The 19744-nt window shown below is 37.6% G+C and overlaps 1 protein-coding gene across 2 annotated transcripts in view; it reads left to right on the top strand.

The window, feature by feature from the left end:
• Positions 1 to 19457, top strand: part of LOC126458400 (uncharacterized) — a 61085-nt gene extending 41628 nt beyond the window's left edge. The window contains exon 9 of one of the 2 annotated variants that reach the window (XM_050095413.1): positions 19244 to 19457. In XM_050095413.1, coding sequence (XP_049951370.1) covers positions 19244 to 19347 — 104 coding nt within the window. In that variant the 3' untranslated portion in view covers positions 19348 to 19457. Of the gene's footprint in view, positions 1 to 6603; positions 7018 to 19243 lie in introns of those variants that run through there. The other variant, XM_050095412.1, reaches the window with a different exon arrangement.
• Positions 19458 to 19744: the final 287 nt, after the last annotated feature.

Below are 19744 nucleotides of genomic sequence, written 5' to 3'. Positions count from 1 at the left end.
ATTTAAATGTCACAAAGTCATTTCTGAAGGTTTTTTTTATGGAGTGTTGCCATGTATGGAAGTGAAGCGTGGACAATAAATAGCTTAGACAAGAAGAGAATAGAAGCTTTCGAAATGTGGTGCTACAGAAAAATGCTGAAGATTAGATGGTTCAAATGGCTCTGAGCACTATGGGACTTAACAACTGTGGTCATCAGTCCCCTAGAACTTAGAACTACTTAAACCTAACTAACCTAAGGACATCACACACATCCATGCCCGATAGATTAGATGGGTAGATCACATAACTAATGAGGAAGTATTGAATAGGATTGGGGAGAACAGAGGTTTGTGGCACAACTTGACTAGAAGAAGGGATTTTGTTGGTAGGACATGTTCTGAGACATCGAGGGATCACCAATTTAGTATTGGCGGGCAGCGCGGAGGGTAAAAATCGTAGAGTGAGACCAAGAGATGAATACACTAAGCAGATTCAGAAGGATGTAGGCTGCAGTAGGTACTGGGAGATGAAGAAGCTTGCACAGGATAGAGTTGCTTGGAGGGCTGCATCAAACCAGTCTCAGGACTGAAGCCCACAACAACAACAACAACAACAACATTTTAGCTCCAATGATACATCAGCTTGTTAATATGTATGTGTTACTTGCTTCTAGAACAACTTAATTCACAGGAATATATTAACCAGATTTAAGTGCTGAAAAGGAAAATTTGCACATGAACAAGTATAATGCTTTTTTAACTTTGGTGTACCGCCTGAGATGTTTTCACACACTCCCAAGTTTGGAGCTACTGTCTGGAAGTATGTATCCCCATTTATATACCACTGCTTTGGTTCAGCTAATGAAAATTCTACAGACAGCTTTCACACAAGAAGAATCAATGGATAACTCAGTCAACTAAAATGCTTAAGAGTGGTTTCAGCTGAAAAAATGAATAAATACATGGTTCAACTGACAAAAATACAACTAGTTTCACTTGGAAAGAAAGAATGATTAACTCATTCACCATGCAAAACTTGGTCGACTGTTTTCATTTGGTTGCTCAGATCGGCTGGTAGCACTGAAATGAATAATTCAACCAACTGATTCAATTGTCTTCATTCGGTTATTCCTATCATTAACAAATAATTTGCTGTGATTTATATACTTTTTCAAAACACTTCTTACTCTTTATGATACTACAATATTCTTCTAATGTGTAGGAAAGGTTTTGGATAAGAAATTCCTTAAGCTTAAATGTTACTGTGGGAAGAGTAATAATTATGCTGGGCATTGCACTGACTAATTTTAATCCTGCATATAGCAGAGCCTTTCATAGCATGCTATTCTGTGGTTCTGATGTAAAATTTTTCTTTATTTCTATCCTTTTGTGTCCCTATTTACAGTTTAGAATGGAATTTTATTTTCTGGCGCAAAAGTATTTGACAGTTTGCCCGTAGACTTCAGGCAGGAAATTAAAAATCTACAGATATTCTAAATTGAAGTACAAAAAGTTCTTTCCAGTGTATAGACAGCTAATAACATTATCTGAAATCAGTACAGTTACACAAATTGTCAATATGAAACCGTAGATTAAAAACAGGAGCTAAGTGGTGCAAGATGGGGAATAGTAGCTTTTTTTCCAAATTAGTTGCATGTCTGCACCAATATATATAAATAAAACAGAGTTTTCTTGAGAAAAATCCTATAATTAAAAATGCAAGGTTAGCACTTCACAACAGTAGCCTACAGTGGCTATTTGCGCCTGTCAATGAATACTTTAACTTGTTCCCCATTCCTGCACACTCTTTCTTGCTGGTATTTACAGAACATGATGTGTGAATAACTGAATGAATAAGGAGCAGGAAGAGTGTAGGGAGGAGAGTCGGAGAGAGAAAGAAGGATGATGGCTGAGGGGGGGGGGGGGGGGGGGGGGGGGAAGAAGTTGAGGTGACAGGGAGACAGGACAGCAGGACAGTACTGAAGCACTAGTGAGCTCACCCTGTTGCAGGGATATGTGTAATGAACTTTTGCTTTCAGCAAAATCACCAATTTCCTCCAGGTTTCTTCTTTTTCTGTATATTCTTCTTCTTTTATTTTAACTTGTTAGTTTTCACTGGACATCAAACCCAGAGCAGATGTTTCCTACCTCAGCTTCTGAGTTATGTAACTGTGTTTGCAGCTTTTCAGCTGTGTATCCTAAAATGTTATCACTTACCCTTCTTCTTCCCCCCCCCCCCCCCCCCCCCCCCATGAACCATGGACCTTGGCGTTGGTGGGGAGGCTTGCGTACCTCAGCGATACAGATAGCCGTACCGTAGGTGCAACCACAACGGAGGGGTATCTGTTGAGAGGCCAGACAATCGTGTGGTTCCTGAAGAGGGGCAGCAGACTTTTCAGTAGTTGCAAGGGCAACAGTCTGGATGATTGACTGATCTGGCCTTTTAACAATAACCAAAACGGCCTTGCTGTGCTGGTACTGCGAACGGCTGAAAGCAAGCGGAAACTACGGCCGTAATTTTTCCCGAGGGCATGCAGCTTTACTGTATGATTAAATGATGATGGCGTCCTCTTGGGTAAAATATTCCGGAGGTAAAATAGTCCCCCATTCGGATCTCCGGGCGTGGACTACTCAAGTGCACATTGTTATCAGGAGAAAGAAAACTGGCGTTCTACGGATCGGAGCGTGGAATGTCAGATCACTTAATTGGGCAGGTAGGTTAGAAAATGTAAAAAGGGAAATTGATAGGTTAAAGTTAGATATAGTGGGAATTAGTAAAGTTCGGTGGCAGGAGGAACAAGACTTCTGGTCAGGTGACTACAGGGTTATAAACACAAAATCAAATAGGGGTAATGCAGGAGTAGGTTTAATAATGAATAGGAAAATAGGAATGCGGGTAAGCTACTACAAACAGCATAGTGAACGCATTATTGCGGCCAAGATAGATACGAAGCCCACACCTACTACAGTAGTACAAGTTTATATGCCAACTATCTCTGCAGATGACGAAGAAATTGAAGAAATGTATGATGAGATAAAAGAAATTATTATGATAGTGAAGGGTGACGAAAATTAAATAGTCATGGGTGACTGGAATTCGACAGTAGGAAAAGGGAGAGAAGGAAACGTAGTGGGTGAGTATGGATTGCGCGAGAGAAATGAAAGAGGAAGCCGTCTGGTAGAATTTTGCACAGAGCATAACTTAATTATAGCTAACACTTGGTTCAAGAATCATGAAAGAAGGTTGTATACATGGAAGAACCCTGGAGATACTAAAAGGTATCAGACAGATTATATAATGGTAAGACAGAGATTTAGGAACCAGGTTTTAAATTGTAAGACATTTCCAGGGGCAGATGTGGACTCTGACCACAATCTATTGGTTATGACCTGTAGATTAAAACTGAAGAAACTGCAAAAAGGTGGGAACTTAAGGAGATGGGACCTGGATAAACTGAAAGAACCAGAGGTTGTACAGAGTTTCAGGGAGAGCATAAGGGAACAATTGACAGGAATGGGGGAAAGAGTAGAAGAAGAATGGGTAGCTTTGAGGGATGAAGTAGTGAAGGCAGCAGAGGATCAAGTAGGTAAAAAGACGAGGGCTAGTAGAAATCCTTGGGTAACAGAAGAAATATTGGATTTAATTGATGAAAGGAGAAAATATAAAAATGCAGTAAATGAAGCAGGCAAAAAGGAATACAAACGTCTCAAAAGTGAGATCGACAGGAAGTGCAAAATGGCTAAGCAGGGACGGCTAGAGGACAAATGTAAGGATGTAGAGGCTTATCTCACCAGGGGTAAGATAGATACTGCCTACAGGAAAATTAAAGAGACCTTTGGAGATAAGAAAACCACTTGAATGAACATCAAGAGCTCAGATGGAAACCCAGTTCTAAGCAAAGAAGGGAAAGCAGAAAGGTGGAAGGATTATATAGAAGGTCTATACAAGGGCGATGTACTTGAGGACAATATTATGGAAATGGAAGAGGATGTAGATGAAGATGAAATGGGAGATACGATACTGCGTAAAGAGTTTGACAGAGCGTTGAAAGACCTGAGTCGAAACAAGGCCCCCGGAGTAGACAACATTCCATTGGAACTACTGACGGCCGTGAGAGAGCCAGTCCTGATAAGACTCTACCATCTGGTGAGCAAGATGTATGAAACAGGCGAAATACCCCCAGACTTCAAGAAGAATATAATAATTCCAATCCCAAAGAAAGCAGGTGTTGACAGATGTGAAAATTACCGAACTATCAGTTTAATAAGTCACTGCTGCAAAATACTAACACGAATTCTTTACAAACGAATGAAAAAGCTAGTAGAAGCCGACCTCGGGGAAGATCAGTTTGGATTCCGTAGAAATACTGGAACACGTGAGGCAATACTGACCTTACGACTTATCTTAGAAGAAAGATTAAGGAAAGGCAAACCTACATTTCTAGCATTTGTAGACTTAGAGAAAGGTTTTGATAATGTTGACTGGAATACTCTCTTTCAAATTCTGAAGGTGGCAGGGGTAAAATACAGGGAGTGAAAGGCTATTTATAATTTGTACAGAAACCAGATGGCAGTTATAAGAGTCGAGGGACATGAAAGGGAAGCAGTGGTTGGGAAGGGAGTAAGACAGGGTTGTAGCCTCTCCCTGATGTTATTCAATCTGTATATTGAGCAAGCAGTAAAGGAAACAAAAGAAAAATTTGGAGTAGGTATTAAAATCCATGGAGAAGAAATAAAAACTTTGAGGTTCGCCGATGACATTGTAATTCTGTCAGAGACGGCAAAGGACTTGGAAGAGCAGTTGAACGGAATGGATAGCATCTTGAAAGGAGGATATAAGATGAACATCAACAAAAGCAAAACGAGGATGATGGAATGTAGTCGAATTAAGTTGGGTGATGCTGAGGGAATTAGATTAGGAAATGAGACACTTAAAGTAGTAAAGGAGTTTTGCTATTTGGGGAGCAGAATAACTGATGATGGTCGAAGTAGACAGGATATAAAATGTAGACTGGCAATGGCGAGGAAAGCGTTTCTGAAGAAGAGAAATTTGTTAACATTGAGTATAGATTTAAGTGTCAAGAAGTCATTTCTGAAAGTATTAGTATGGAGTGTAGCTATGTATGGAAGTGAAACATGGACGATAAATAGTTTGGACAAGAAGAGAATAGAAGCTTTTGAAATGTGGTGCTACAGAAGAATGCTGAAGATTAGATGGGTAGATCACATAACTAATGAGGAAGTATTGAATAGGATTGGGGAGAAGAGAAGTTTGTGGCACAACTTGACCAGAAGGAGGGATCAGTTGGTAGGACATGTTCTGAGGCATCAAGGGATCACCAATTTAGTATTGGAGGGCAGCGTGGAGGGTAAAAATCATAGAGGGAGACCAAGGGATGAATACACTAAGCAGATTCAGAAGGATGTAGGTTGCAGTAGGTACTGGGAGATGAAGAAGCTTGCACAGGATAGAGTAGCATGGAGAGCTGCATAAAACCAGTCTCAGGACTGAAGACCACAACAACAACAACCCTTCTTCTTACATTTGAACACCTTCCACCCTCTCTTCTGCACTTGATTAACAACACAAATTATATCTCAATCTATTGCTACTATTTTTCTCCAAATATGTTACATGTCTTATCTTCCTGTTACTCACTTGTTGCCACTGTGAACCAGCCACCAATATTTACTCCCTCATCACATCTTTGAATGAAAGACTGTCAGTGTTCTGCAAGGATCAGTACTGGTCTCACTCTTGTTTTTAATTGACATAAATTATCTGCCAATGACTTTGAAAGACAGTTGTTGCAGTTGACACAGCCATACTACACAAGGTTCCAGTCTCAACCTTACCAGATGCAGCTCAAATGACTGTTGCATAAGCCTATGACTGGTTCACGGCAAACAGTTGTCTCAGTCTCAACAAGACTCATATGTGATTTTAGAGAAACAAAAATAACCTGCTAGCACCAGGAAAAAAAATATATAAATGATCATGTGCTAAATGAAATGCTGTGTTAAATTCCATGGAATTCAACTGGATGCAATTTGAAACTGAGTCAACATGTAAAAACAGTAATCAGGCAACTTAGTTTAGGATGTTTTGCCCTTGAAAGTATTTCTCTTTGTATTGACTTGAGCACAACTTAATCCAAAGTCAAGTAGATAGTAAGCCAACAACAATATTGGATATGGAGTAGCTATTTCATACAAATGAAAAAGCAGCACCATTTGTCTTCTAAATGGGGGCTGCCTATTAATTTTGCTTTATTAAATTTAGTTTGTGTAACCACAAATAGTATATAGTAATTTAACATGTTAGTTAATATACATTCAGTTCTTAATGGCTTCTTCACCTCACTAATGTACTGCAAAATGACTCAGTTCACATAATTGAAGGTGCTCCTTCATTATGCAATACATATGATGAATGAATTAATAATCTTCATTCAGACTTCATTTTTTCTAATTGTTAATCCACAGCAGTTATCAGTGTGTGGAAGTAAGATTTCTTTGTCTTCAGAAAATTGTTAATCCACGACAGTTATCAGTGTGTGGAAGTAAAGTTTCTTTGTCTTCAGAAATGGTGATTATTTAATCAAAATAAACTTTTATTTTCAGGCAAATCAGTTGTAGCTGACTTGGATGGTGATGGTAAGAAAGAAATTGTTGCAGCTGCCTACAGTGCTGGCAGAGTATATGTTTATACTTATGGAGATGTGTAATAATGTCCACTATTTCATACTGACAATAAGTAATGCAACCGTGTAAAGTAATACACACTAGTCAGTATTCAATGTACAATTATCAATATAGTATATTTATTATCATTTGATCCAATACCTTTTTGTGTTAAGTTGTGATTTGGATTATTTTGTCAAATCTTTTGTGCATTTTGTGTTTTCTTAAAAATGAATTCTACATTTCTGCAAGTTCATCAGAGGTAGCAAACAGCTGTTAAAATACTGTTGCTATATTGCATGTATTATAAAAGTTGATGTTTCAAAAGTTATTAAAAACTTATTAAAACTTGGACCACGATTTCTTTTATTTATAAATACCACTTATGTGCAATTTCTTTAGTTTCAGTTAAGTTTTTTAGTCCACATGTGAAAGGCATCCATTATTAGTTATAACATAAGAATCCCATTCTCACTAAGTATAGGGGATGAAATGATCTATCTGAGATATAATATCCCAGGGAGCCACTCCACTTCAAATGACCCTCTACTCTAATTATGTAATACACAGTTTTTTTTTAAATATTACACTTTTTTAGATAAAGTTCTTTTCTGCTATTTTAGTGTATCAAAACTTTGAGAGAGAGATACTTATTCAAAAGCTGATTAAATAACTTGTAGAATAAAGTAAGTACTCATCTTATTATTGATGAGGATCGTGGATGAACTTAGGATATAATTTTATAGAAAGAACACTAATCTTTTTCCTTTAATATCTAAAAGATGACTCACAGCAACAGCAAAAACTTCAAAGAGAACAAAGATGGAAAACAAAAGAAACTCTTTGGAGCAAAGAAATTCACAACACAGAACCAAGCACCACCGTAGGAGAGGAAACATAGTTCGGACACAGTCATTAGACTGTGGTTCTGATTTACTGAAGAGTTATTAAAAGCATAAGTGTTATAAAAACAGCCTTACTTCAGTTTCTCTCTTCATCAACTAACAGTCTCTCTAAGAGGATGCAAGAAATTTTGCCATATAGCTAGCTAACAAGAATATTACTTGGACTGTCGAGGATACAAATGAATCTTGCTGTAACAAAAACAAACATGTTTTATTGAACATAGTTCCTTTTAGAGCAACACATAAGATACAGGTTGTATGCAGCACCGAATACATTGACTGGACAACAGTCCAGGACACTCATCTACAATTGCTTAAATAATACTGTTTCCTTGGCAGCTCACCAGAGCGTGGCAGGGGGTTGACCCAGGTGTGCCTCTACGATTAGGCCTGCAAACTTTATGGATGCACGAGCTCTGAAATTGCGCACACCATGAGTGACACACACACACACACACCCACACACACACACACACACACACACACACACACACACACACACACACACACATGCACACAATAATATCGATTATGTTATTGGCTCCAAGGTTCTGAAGGAACTTACTCAAGCTACAGAACCAGTACATAAGTAAACATCCTTACAACGCTGCTTTTAATTTTATGAGACCATATATTATTACAGTTTTTTTTTGGCAGCTTATTGTTCGTAATTTTACAATAATGTAGTGTCCCTTTTGGCGAACATGGTTTTTACTTGTTGCACATGAAAGTTTATTTTCCATTTAGTGTTATGACAATGAATATTTTGAGTTTTGATAGATGTATTACAAAAAATTGCATATATTGCTTAATAAAAATACATGCAAGAGTAAGAATTCATGTCCTTTTAAAGAGAGCTCAAAGTGATCTCATCCTTCAGGGCAGAATGTACATTTACACATTACAAGTCATCAGGCATTCCTTATGGCAACAGTTTTCAAGCACTTTCATTAAATAACACATTGTTCTTAACCTTCTAAATATACTGTAAATGTGTGTATCTCATTTGCAGTTGTCCTGGAGCAAGACCTGAGAAGTTTTGTACTGATTGCACTTACAATGTCTGTGTCTCACATCTGCATTATTAATGTCTTCACAATTTCTGTTAATGATGTAGGAATTTAATGGTAGTATTTATTTTTATTATCAGCTTGTCAAGGCTGAACCAGTTTACAATACAGCTCAGTAATGCAGGTAGTGTTTTCTGAAGCATTCCTACAATTTTACCATTGATAAAGATACTTAATTTAGATTTGTAATTAAGCTGTTTCATCTTCATAGCCTCACATATCTATTCTAAATAATGTTCTTTATTAATATATAATGTAAGATATTGTGTCTTATCAGATAAATTTTTCATATGCTCTAGTAGATAAGTGACATCACAAGTCCCAGTTTTTGCACTTATTCTCTGGTTTATGTTCCATAAGCTAAGTCAAGTTATTTTTCCTGTTTTCCATCCTTGGTTACATAAAACGTCAATGCTTTCATCAAGTTTAATTACATAAATTCACACACCTACCCCCCCCCCCCCCCCCCCCTCTTCCCCCAGCAATTAATGGTGTGATAGAATATATTATACAGTCATTAGAAGAAAAAAACTTGTGTCTATAATATTTCTATATGTCTTCTAAGCTATAGCACTCAAGGACAAGCAGGAGAACAGATACAATTATACCTATGGAACAGGAAATAGTGTGTACCAACATAGAACAGAGACCAGTCACAAACCATCAAATACAGAGTGGCACAGGATTTATAATTAGGTCATTGCTATTTATCCTTTTTATATGCGACAGAAATGTTGAACAGAAAGAGAAGAAAACATTGTATGCAGATGACCTGACAATATTGATCGGTGAGCAAAATATGGAACAGGTTGAGAGAACAGCATATACTTCTACAACCATTGCAGTCCAGCGGAAAATTAAGTGGTTATAAACCAGAAAATAAAACTATATATTCAGTGAAGTCTGAGCATAAGGATTTAGAAGTGGACAAAACAAGGCTGGAAGAAGTAGAATCCACTAAATTATTAGGTATTACTGTGGCTAATGAACTAAATAGAAACAGTGTATTAATTCTGTCTGTAAGAAACTCAGAACTGTCACATTCATAAAGAAACAGCTACCACAACACACAGACAAACAGCTTCTGTGCAAAGTATACCATGGATTCTTTCAACAGTACCCGCAGTACGGAGTGACAGTATGGGGAAGCTCAAACATTCAGGGAATGAAAAGAGTATTCACATTGAGGGGTAAGGGATGGGGGACACTTCTGAAACATAAAGAAACTGCTTCAGAAATCTTGGCATCTTATCTTTTACTTATTTGTAGATATATGAAACAACAATATAAATCACAAAAGACAGTTCAGAGTGGATCACAAATGAATGATAATGTACCATCCACAATGCTCAGAGAAAAAACGAGATATGAAGCATATCCCTCTGATAGACAATTCTTGTGGGCCTAAAAGGACTTCAGTATCACATTATGAAGAAATTACTCAGAATCCTATATCATAGTATACACCACATTAACTTAACAAAGAAACTCGAAAAGTATCTGTCAGTAAAGATATTTTGCAGGTGAAATTGTGCCTATTAAATTTAATTTATCTGGGTTTTTCTTTGTAATCAGTGGTGTTTAAAGAGGGAAACCAAAATGATTAGTCCTTAGGAAATAACTGATACTGAGTGTTTTCTGTTTTTGATATGTTGTACATAACACACACACACTTTATGCATGCAACATAATACTGTAGAATCAAATAAAATTTAATTCACTTCAATTCACTCATTATAATGGGCTTTCCAAGTTTGGCATCTCACACATTATGTAATTCAGTTACTAATCACAACATGGGTGCATTTGTCAAGGAGTCTGCATTTTATGTTGGTACTGTGTCAGGGTTACAGTCACATTTCTCTGAAAACAGCTACAAGCTTAACATATTATTATCGTCTCAGATCGTAAAAATAGTCTTGGAATTCTTGCAATCAAGTACCAATATATTTACTCCCTAGTAGTACTGCTTGTTAATAAAAAGAGTGAACTAAGGATGAACTGTGAAATACACAGCTCGAATAATATAAGTTAATAATAGTAATAATGATGAAGAGAATGATGATGATAATGATAATAATAATAATAATAATAATAATAATAATACTTGTTTCAACATTGAATGATTCTTTGCATATATACAGAAACAGCAAAGGCTACTAATCTCAATATACAGCACAGTAATATATTTTTCTAAATACGTCACTGATTACATGATATGATAAGATTACACATAAATAGTAGTGATGGGGCAGCTGATTGGTTTTAACAACCAACTGCGCCATTGACTGCTTTTTCATTCAGTCAGTTTTATCAGTTGAATGAAAGAATTGAATGAAACTAGTGTCTGCGGCCCTGTGAGATATACAAATGTTTCTCACTCACTCTCCGGGTTTGAGTAGTTTCGCTTAATGTGAGATAGTGGAATGACACAAGTCTCTGATAATTAAGTCTGTTATTTGAATGTTTTCACTCAGTCTCTAGGTTTGAGAGGTTTACTTAGTTTACATATATTCAGCCTTTTTCCATTTGAGGGTGGTGCAGTGTCCTCGGAGCCAGGTGCACGGTGCCACCACTGCCAATCTCTAGCAGTCAGGAGTGCATCCATCATGAGGAGGTGGCCTGCTTGCTGGCACAGTGTAAGGAACTGCACCATCTCCTCCTCATGGCTGCACTCCAAGCAGAAGCAGGAGGCTCATGTGGAACTAATGTTCATCATCACTCACATCTTTTCAGTAAAACAAAATGCAAACAGTTGCTGAAATTTGGCAATGCCCCTTTCTTCCTCACATACTGCCAAGGGATCTTTTTATGCTCAACTTTCAACTTTTTAGCTCCAGAGAAAGAAAACTGGTGTTCTACAGATCGGAGTGTGGAATGTCAGATCCCTTAATTGGGAAGGTAGGTTAGAAAATTTAAAAAGGGAAATGGATAGGTTAAAGTTAGATATAGTGGGAATTAGTGAAGTTCGGTGGCAGGAGGAACAAGATTTTTGGTCAGGTGAATACAGGGTTGTAAATACAAAATCAAATAGGGGTAGTACAGGAGTAGGTTTAATGATGAATAAAAAAATAGGAGTTCGGTTAAGCTACTACAAACAGCATAGTGAACGCATTATTGTGGCCAAGATAGTCACGAAGTCCATGCCTACTACAGTAGTACAAGTTTATATGCCAACTAGCTCTGCAGATGATGAAGAAATTGATGAGATGTATGATAAGATAAAAGAAATTATTCAGGTAGTGAAGGGGGACGAAAATTTAATAGTCATGGGTGACTGGAGTTCGAGAGTAGGAAAAGGGAGAGAAGGAAACGTAGCAGGTGAATATGGATTGGGGCTAAGAAATGAAAGAGGAAGCCGCCTGGTAGAATTTTGCACAGAGCACAACTTAATAATAGCTAACACTTGGTTCAAGAATCATAAAAGAAGGTTGTATACATGGAAGAATCCTGGAGATACTAGAAGGTATCAGACAGATTATATAATGGTAAGACAGAGATTTAGGAACCAGGTTTTAAATTGTAAGACATTTCCAGGGGCAGATGTGGATTCTGACCACAATCTATTGGTTATGAACTGCAGATTAAAACTGAAGAAACTGCAAAAAAGTGAGAATTTAAGGAGATGAGACCTGGATAAACTGACTAAACCAGAGGTTGTAGAGAGTTTCAGGGAGAGCATAAGGGAACAATTGACAGGAATGGGGGAAAGCAATACAGTAGAAGAAGAATGGGTAGCTCTGAGGGATGAAGTAGTGAAGGCAGCAGAGGATCGAGTAGGTAAAAAGACGAGGGCTAATAGAAATCCTTGGGAACCAGAAGAAATATTGAATTTAATTGATGAAAGGAGAAAATATAAAAATGCAGTAAATAAAGCAGGCAAAAAGGAATACAAACGTCTCAAAAATTATATCGACAGGAAGTGCAAAATGGCTAAGCAGGGATGGCTAGAGGACAAATGTAAGGATGTAGAGGCTTATCTCACTAGGGGTAAGATAGATATCACCCACAGGAAAATTAAAGAGAACTTTGGAGAAAAGAGAGCCACTTGTATGAATATCAAGAGCTCAGATGGAAACCAAGTTCTAAGCAAAGAAGGGAAAGCAGAAAGGTGGAAGGAGTATATAGAGGGTCTATACAAGGGTGATGTACTCGAGGACAATATTATGGAAATGGAAGAGGATGTAGATGAAGATGAAATGGGAGATATGATATTGTGTGAAGAGTTTGACAGAGCACTGAAAGACCTAAGTCGAAACAAGCCCCCGGAGTAGACAACATTCCATTAGAACTACTGACAGCCTTGGAAGAGCCAGTCCTGACAAAACTCTACCATCTGGTGAGCAAGACGTAGGAAACAGGCGAAATACCCCCAGACTTCAAGAAGAATATAATAATTCCAATCTCAAAGAAAGCAGGTGTAGACAGATGCGAAAATTACCGAACTATCAGTTTAATAAGTCACAGCTGCAAAATACTAATGCGAATTCTTTACAGACGAATGGAAAAACTGATAGAAGCCGACCTCGGGGAAGATCAGTTTGGATTCTGTAGAAATGTTGGAACACGTGAGGCAATACTGACCCTACGACTTATCTTAGAAGAAAGATTAAGGAAAGGCAAACCTACGTTTCTAGCATTTGTAGACTTAGAGAAAGCTTTTGACAATGTTGATTGGAATACTCTCTTTCAAATTCTGAAGGTGTCAGGGGTAAAATACAGAGAGTGAAAGCCTATTTACAATTTGTACAGAAACCAGATGGCAGTTATAAGAGTTGAGGGGTATGAAAGGGAAGCAGTGGTTGGGAAGGGAGTGAGACAGGGTTGTAGCCTATCCCCAATGTTATTCAATCTGCATATTGAGCAAGAAACAAAAGAAACAAAAGAAAAGTTCAGAGTAGGAATTAAAATCCATGGCAAAGAAATAAAAACTTTGAGGTTCGCTGATGACATTGTTATTCTGTCAGAGACAGCAAAGAAATTGGAAGAGCAGTTGAATGGTATGGACAGTATTTTGAAAGGAGGGTATAAGGTGAACATCAACAAAAGCAAAACGATGATAATGGAATGTAGTCGAATTAAGTTGGGTGATGCTGAGGGAATTAGATTAGGAAATGAGTAGTAAAGGAGTTTTGCTATTTGGGGAGCAAAATAGCTGATGATGGTCGAAGTAGAGAGGATATAAAATGTAGACTGGCAATGGCAAGGAAAGTGTTTCTGAAGAAGAAAAATTTGTTAATATTGAGTATAGATTTAAATGTCACAAAGTCATTTCTGAAGGTTTTTTTTATGGAGTGTTGCCATGTATGGAAGTGAAGCGTGGACAATAAATAGCTTAGACAAGAAGAGAATAGAAGCTTTCGAAATGTGGTGCTACAGAAAAATGCTGAAGATTAGATGGTTCAAATGGCTCTGAGCACTATGGGACTTAACAACTGTGGTCATCAGTCCCCTAGAACTTAGAACTACTTAAACCTAACTAACCTAAGGACATCACACACATCCATGCCCGATAGATTAGATGGGTAGATCACATAACTAATGAGGAAGTATTGAATAGGATTGGGGAGAACAGAGGTTTGTGGCACAACTTGACTAGAAGAAGGGATTTTGTTGGTAGGACATGTTCTGAGACATCGAGGGATCACCAATTTAGTATTGGCGGGCAGCGCGGAGGGTAAAAATCGTAGAGTGAGACCAAGAGATGAATACACTAAGCAGATTCAGAAGGATGTAGGCTGCAGTAGGTACTGGGAGATGAAGAAGCTTGCACAGGATAGAGTTGCTTGGAGGGCTGCATCAAACCAGTCTCAGGACTGAAGCCCACAACAACAACAACAACAACAACATTTTAGCTCCAATGATACATCAGCTTGTTAATATGTATGTGTTACTTGCTTCTAGAACAACTTAATTCACAGGAATATATTAACCAGATTTAAGTGCTGAAAAGGAAAATTTGCACATGAACAAGTATAATGCTTTTTTAACTTTGGTGTACCGCCTGAGATGTTTTCACACACTCCCAAGTTTGGAGCTACTGTCTGGAAGTATGTATCCCCATTTATATACCACTGCTTTGGTTCAGCTAATGAAAATTCTACAGACAGCTTTCACACAAGAAGAATCAATGGATAACTCAGTCAACTAAAATGCTTAAGAGTGGTTTCAGCTGAAAAAATGAATAAATACATGGTTCAACTGACAAAAATACAACTAGTTTCACTTGGAAAGAAAGAATGATTAACTCATTCACCATGCAAAACTTGGTCGACTGTTTTCATTTGGTTGCTCAGATCGGCTGGTAGCACTGAAATGAATAATTCAACCAACTGATTCAATTGTCTTCATTCGGTTATTCCTATCATTAACAAATAATTTGCTGTGATTTATATACTTTTTCAAAACACTTCTTACTCTTTATGATACTACAATATTCTTCTAATGTGTAGGAAAGGTTTTGGATAAGAAATTCCTTAAGCTTAAATGTTACTGTGGGAAGAGTAATAATTATGCTGGGCATTGCACTGACTAATTTTAATCCTGCATATAGCAGAGCCTTTCATAGCATGCTATTCTGTGGTTCTGATGTAAAATTTTTCTTTATTTCTATCCTTTTGTGTCCCTATTTACAGTTTAGAATGGAATTTTATTTTCTGGCGCAAAAGTATTTGACAGTTTGCCCGTAGACTTCAGGCAGGAAATTAAAAATCTACAGATATTCTAAATTGAAGTACAAAAAGTTCTTTCCAGTGTATAGACAGCTAATAACATTATCTGAAATCAGTACAGTTACACAAATTGTCAATATGAAACCGTAGATTAAAAACAGGAGCTAAGTGGTGCAAGATGGGGAATAGTAGCTTTTTTTCCAAATTAGTTGCATGTCTGCACCAATATATATAAATAAAACAGAGTTTTCTTGAGAAAAATCCTATAATTAAAAATGCAAGGTTAGCACTTCACAACAGTAGCCTACAGTGGCTATTTGCGCCTGTCAATGAATACTTTAACTTGTTCCCCATTCCTGCACACTCTTTCTTGCTGGTATTTACAGAACATGATGTGTGAATAACTGAATGAATAAGGAGCAGGAAGAGTGTAGGGAGGAGAGTCGGAGAGAGAAAGAAGGATACCGTAGGTGCAACCACAACGGAGGGGTATCTGTTGAGAGGCCAGACAATCGTGTGGTTCCTGAAGAGGGGCAGCAGCCTTTTCAGTAGTTGCAAGGGCAACAGTCTGGATGATTGACTGATCTGGCCTTTTAACAATAACCAAAACGGCCTTGCGGTGCTGGTACTGCGAACGGCTGAAAGCAAGCGGAAACTACGGCCGTAATTTTTCCCGAGGGCATGCAGCTTTACTGTATGATTAAATGATGATGGCGTCCTCTTGGGTAAAATATTCCGGAGGTAAAATAACTAGTAAAAAAACTAAACCAGAGGTTGTAGAGAGTTTCAGGGAGAGCATAAGGGAACAATTGACAGGAATGGGGGAAAGCAATACAGTAGAAGAAGAATGGGTAGCTCTGAGGGATGAAGTAGTGAAGGCAGCAGAGGATCGAGTAGGTAAAAAGACGAGGGCTAATAGAAATCCTTGGGAACCAGAAGAAATATTGAATTTAATTGATGAAAGGAGAAAATATAAAAATGCAGTAAATGAAGCAGGCAAAAAGGAATACAAACGTCTCAAAAGTGAGGTCGACAGGAAGTGCAAAATGGCTAAGCAGGGACGGCTAGAGGACAAATGTAAGGATGTAGAGGCTTATCTCACCAGGGGTGAGATAGATACTGCCTACAGGAAAATTAAAGAGACCTTTGGAGATAAGAAAACCACTTGTATGAACATCAAGAGCTCAGATGGAAACCCAGTTCTAAGCAAAGAAGGGAAAGCAGAAAGGTGGAAGGATTATATAGAAGGTCTATACAAGGGCGATGTACTTGAGGACAATATTATGGAAATGGAAGAGGATGTAGATGAAGATGAAATGGGAGATACGATACTGCATAAAGAGTTTGACAGAGCGTTGAAAGACCTGAGTCGAAACAAGGCCCCCGGAGTAGACAACATTCCATTTTAACTACTTACGGCCATGAGAGAGCCAGTCCTGATAAGACTCTACCATCTGGTGAGCAAGATGTATGAAACAGGCGAAATACCCTCAGACTTCAAGAAGAATATAATAATTCCAATCCCAAAGAAAGCAGGTGTTGACAGATGTGAAAATTACCGAACTATCAGTTTAATAAGTCACTGCTGCAAAATACTAACACGAATTCTTTACAGACGAATGAAAAAGCTAGTAGAAGCCGACCTCGGGGAAGATCAGTTTGGATTCCGTAGAAATACTGGAACACGTGAGGCAATACTGACCTTACGACTTATCTTAGAAGAAAGATTAAGGAAAGGCAAACCTACATTTCTAGCATTCGTAGACTTAGAGAAAGCTTTTGATAATGTTGACTGGAATACTCTCTTTCAAATTCTGAATGTGGCAGGGGTATAATACAGGGAGCGAAAGGCTATTTATAATTTGTACAGAAACCAGATGGCAGTTATAAGAGTCGAGGGACATGAAAGGGAAGCAGTGGTTGGGAAGGGAGTAAGACAGGGTTGTAGCCTCTCCCTGATGTTATTCAATCTGTATATTGAGCAAGCAGTAAAGGAAACAAAAGAAAAATTTGGAGTAGGTATTAAAATCCATGGAGAAGAAATAAAAACTTTGAGGTTCGCCGATGACATTGTAATTCTGTCAGAGACGGCAAAGGACTTGGAAGAGCAGTTGAACGGAATGGATAGCGTCTTGAAAGGAGGATATAAGATGAACATCAACAAAAGCAAAACGAGGATGATGGAATGTAGTCAAATTAAGTTGGGTGATGCTGAGGGAATTAGATTAGGAAATGAGACACTTAAAGTAGTAAAGGAGTTTTGCTATTTGGGGAGCAGAATAACTGATGATGGTCGAAGTAGACAGGATATAAAATGTAGACTGGCAATGACGATGAAAGCTTTTCTGAAGAAGAGAAATTTGTTATCATCGAGTATAGATTTAAGTGTCAAGAAGTCATTTCTGAAAGTATTTGTATGGAGTGTAGCTATGTATGGAAGTGAAACATGGACGATAAATAGTTTGGACAAGAAGAGAATAGAAGCTTTCGAAATGTGGTGCTACAGAAGAATGCTGAAGATTAGATGGGTGGATCACATAACTAATGAGGAAGTATTGAATAGGATTGGGGAGAAGAGAAGTTTGTGGCACAACTTGACCAGAAGAAGGGATCAGTTGGTAGGACATGTTCTGAGGCATCAAGGGATCACCAATTTAGTATTGGAGGGCAGCGTGGAGGGTAAAAATCATAGAGGGAGACCAAGGGATGAATACACTAAGCAGATTCAGAAGGATGTAGGTTGCAGTAGGTACTGGGAGATGAAGAAGCTTGCACAGGATAGAGTAGCATGGAGAGCTGCATAAAACCAGTCTCAGGACTGAAGACCACAACAACAACAACCCTTCTTCTTACATTTGAACACCTTCCACCCTCTCTTCTGCACTTGATTAACAACACAAATTATATCTCAATCTATTGCTACTATTTTTCTCCAAATATGTTACATGTCTTATCTTCCTGTTACTCACTTGTTGCCACTGTGAACCAGCCACCAATATTTACTCCCTCATCACATCTTTGAATGAAAGACTGTCAGTGTTCTGCAAGGATCAGTACTGGTCTCACTCTTGTTTTTAATTGACATAAATTATCTGCCAATGACTTTGAAAGACAGTTGTTGCAGTTGACACAGCCATACTACACAAGGTTCCAGTCTCAACCTTACCAGATGCAGCTCAAATGACTGTTGCATAAGCCTATGACTGGTTCACGGCAAACAGTTGTCTCAGTCTCAACAAGACTCATATGTGATTTTAGAGAAACAAAAATAACCTGCTAGCACCAGGAAAAAAAATATATAAATGATCATGTGCTAAATGAAATGCTGTGTTAAATTCCATGGAATTCAACTGGATGCAATTTGAAACTGAGTCAACATGTAAAAACAGTAATCAGGCAACTTAGTTTAGGATGTTTTGCCCTTGAAAGTATTTCTCTTTGTATTGACTTGAGCACAACTTAATCCAAAGTCAAGTAGATAGTAAGCCAACAACAATATTGGATATGGAGTAGCTATTTCATACAAATGAAAAAGCAGCACCATTTGTCTTCTAAATGGGGGCTGCCTATTAATTTTGCTTTATTAAATTTAGTTTGTGTAACCACAAATAGTATATAGTAATTTAACATGTTAGTTAATATACATTCCGTTCTTAATGGCTTCTTCACCTCACTAATGTACTGCAAAATGACTCAGTTCACATAATTGAAGGTGCTCCTTCATTATGCAATACATATGATGAATGAATTAATAATCTTCATTCAGACTTCATTTTTTCTAATTGTTAATCCACAACAGTTATCAGTGTGTGGAAGTAAAATTTCTTTGTCTTCAGAAAATTGTTAATCCACGACAGTTATCAGTGTGTGGAAGTAAAGTTTCTTTGTCTTCAGAAATGGTGATTATTTAATCAAAATAAACTTTTATTTTCAGGCAAATCAGTTGTAGCTGACTTGGATGGTGATGGTAAGAAAGAAATTGTTGCAGCTGCCTACAGTGCTGGCAGAGTATATGTTTATACTTATGGAGATGTGTAATAATGTCCATTATTTCATACTGACAATAAGTAATGCAACCGTGTAAAGTAATACACACTAGTCAGTATTCAATGTACAATTATCAATATAGTATATTTATTATCATTTGATCCAATACCTTTTTGTGTTAAGTTGTGATTTGGATTATTTTGTCAAATCTTTTGTGCATTTTGTGTATTCTTAAAAATGAATTCTACATTTCTGCAAGTTCATCAGAGGTAGCAAACAGCTGTTAAAATACTGTTGCTATATTGCATGTATTATAAAAGTTGATGTTTCAAAAGTTATTAAAAACTTATTAAAACTTGGACCACGATTTCTTTTATTTATAAATACCACTTATGTGCAATTTCTTTAGTTTCAGTTAAGTTTTTTAGTCCACATGCGAAAGGCATCC

Source organism: Schistocerca serialis, chromosome 2, assembly GCF_023864345.2.
Source record: "Schistocerca serialis cubense isolate TAMUIC-IGC-003099 chromosome 2, iqSchSeri2.2, whole genome shotgun sequence".
NCBI lineage: Eukaryota > Metazoa > Arthropoda > Insecta > Orthoptera > Acrididae > Schistocerca > Schistocerca serialis.
The sequence above is the reverse complement of the archived record's forward strand: the minus strand, read 5'-3'. Positions and strand labels throughout refer to the sequence as shown.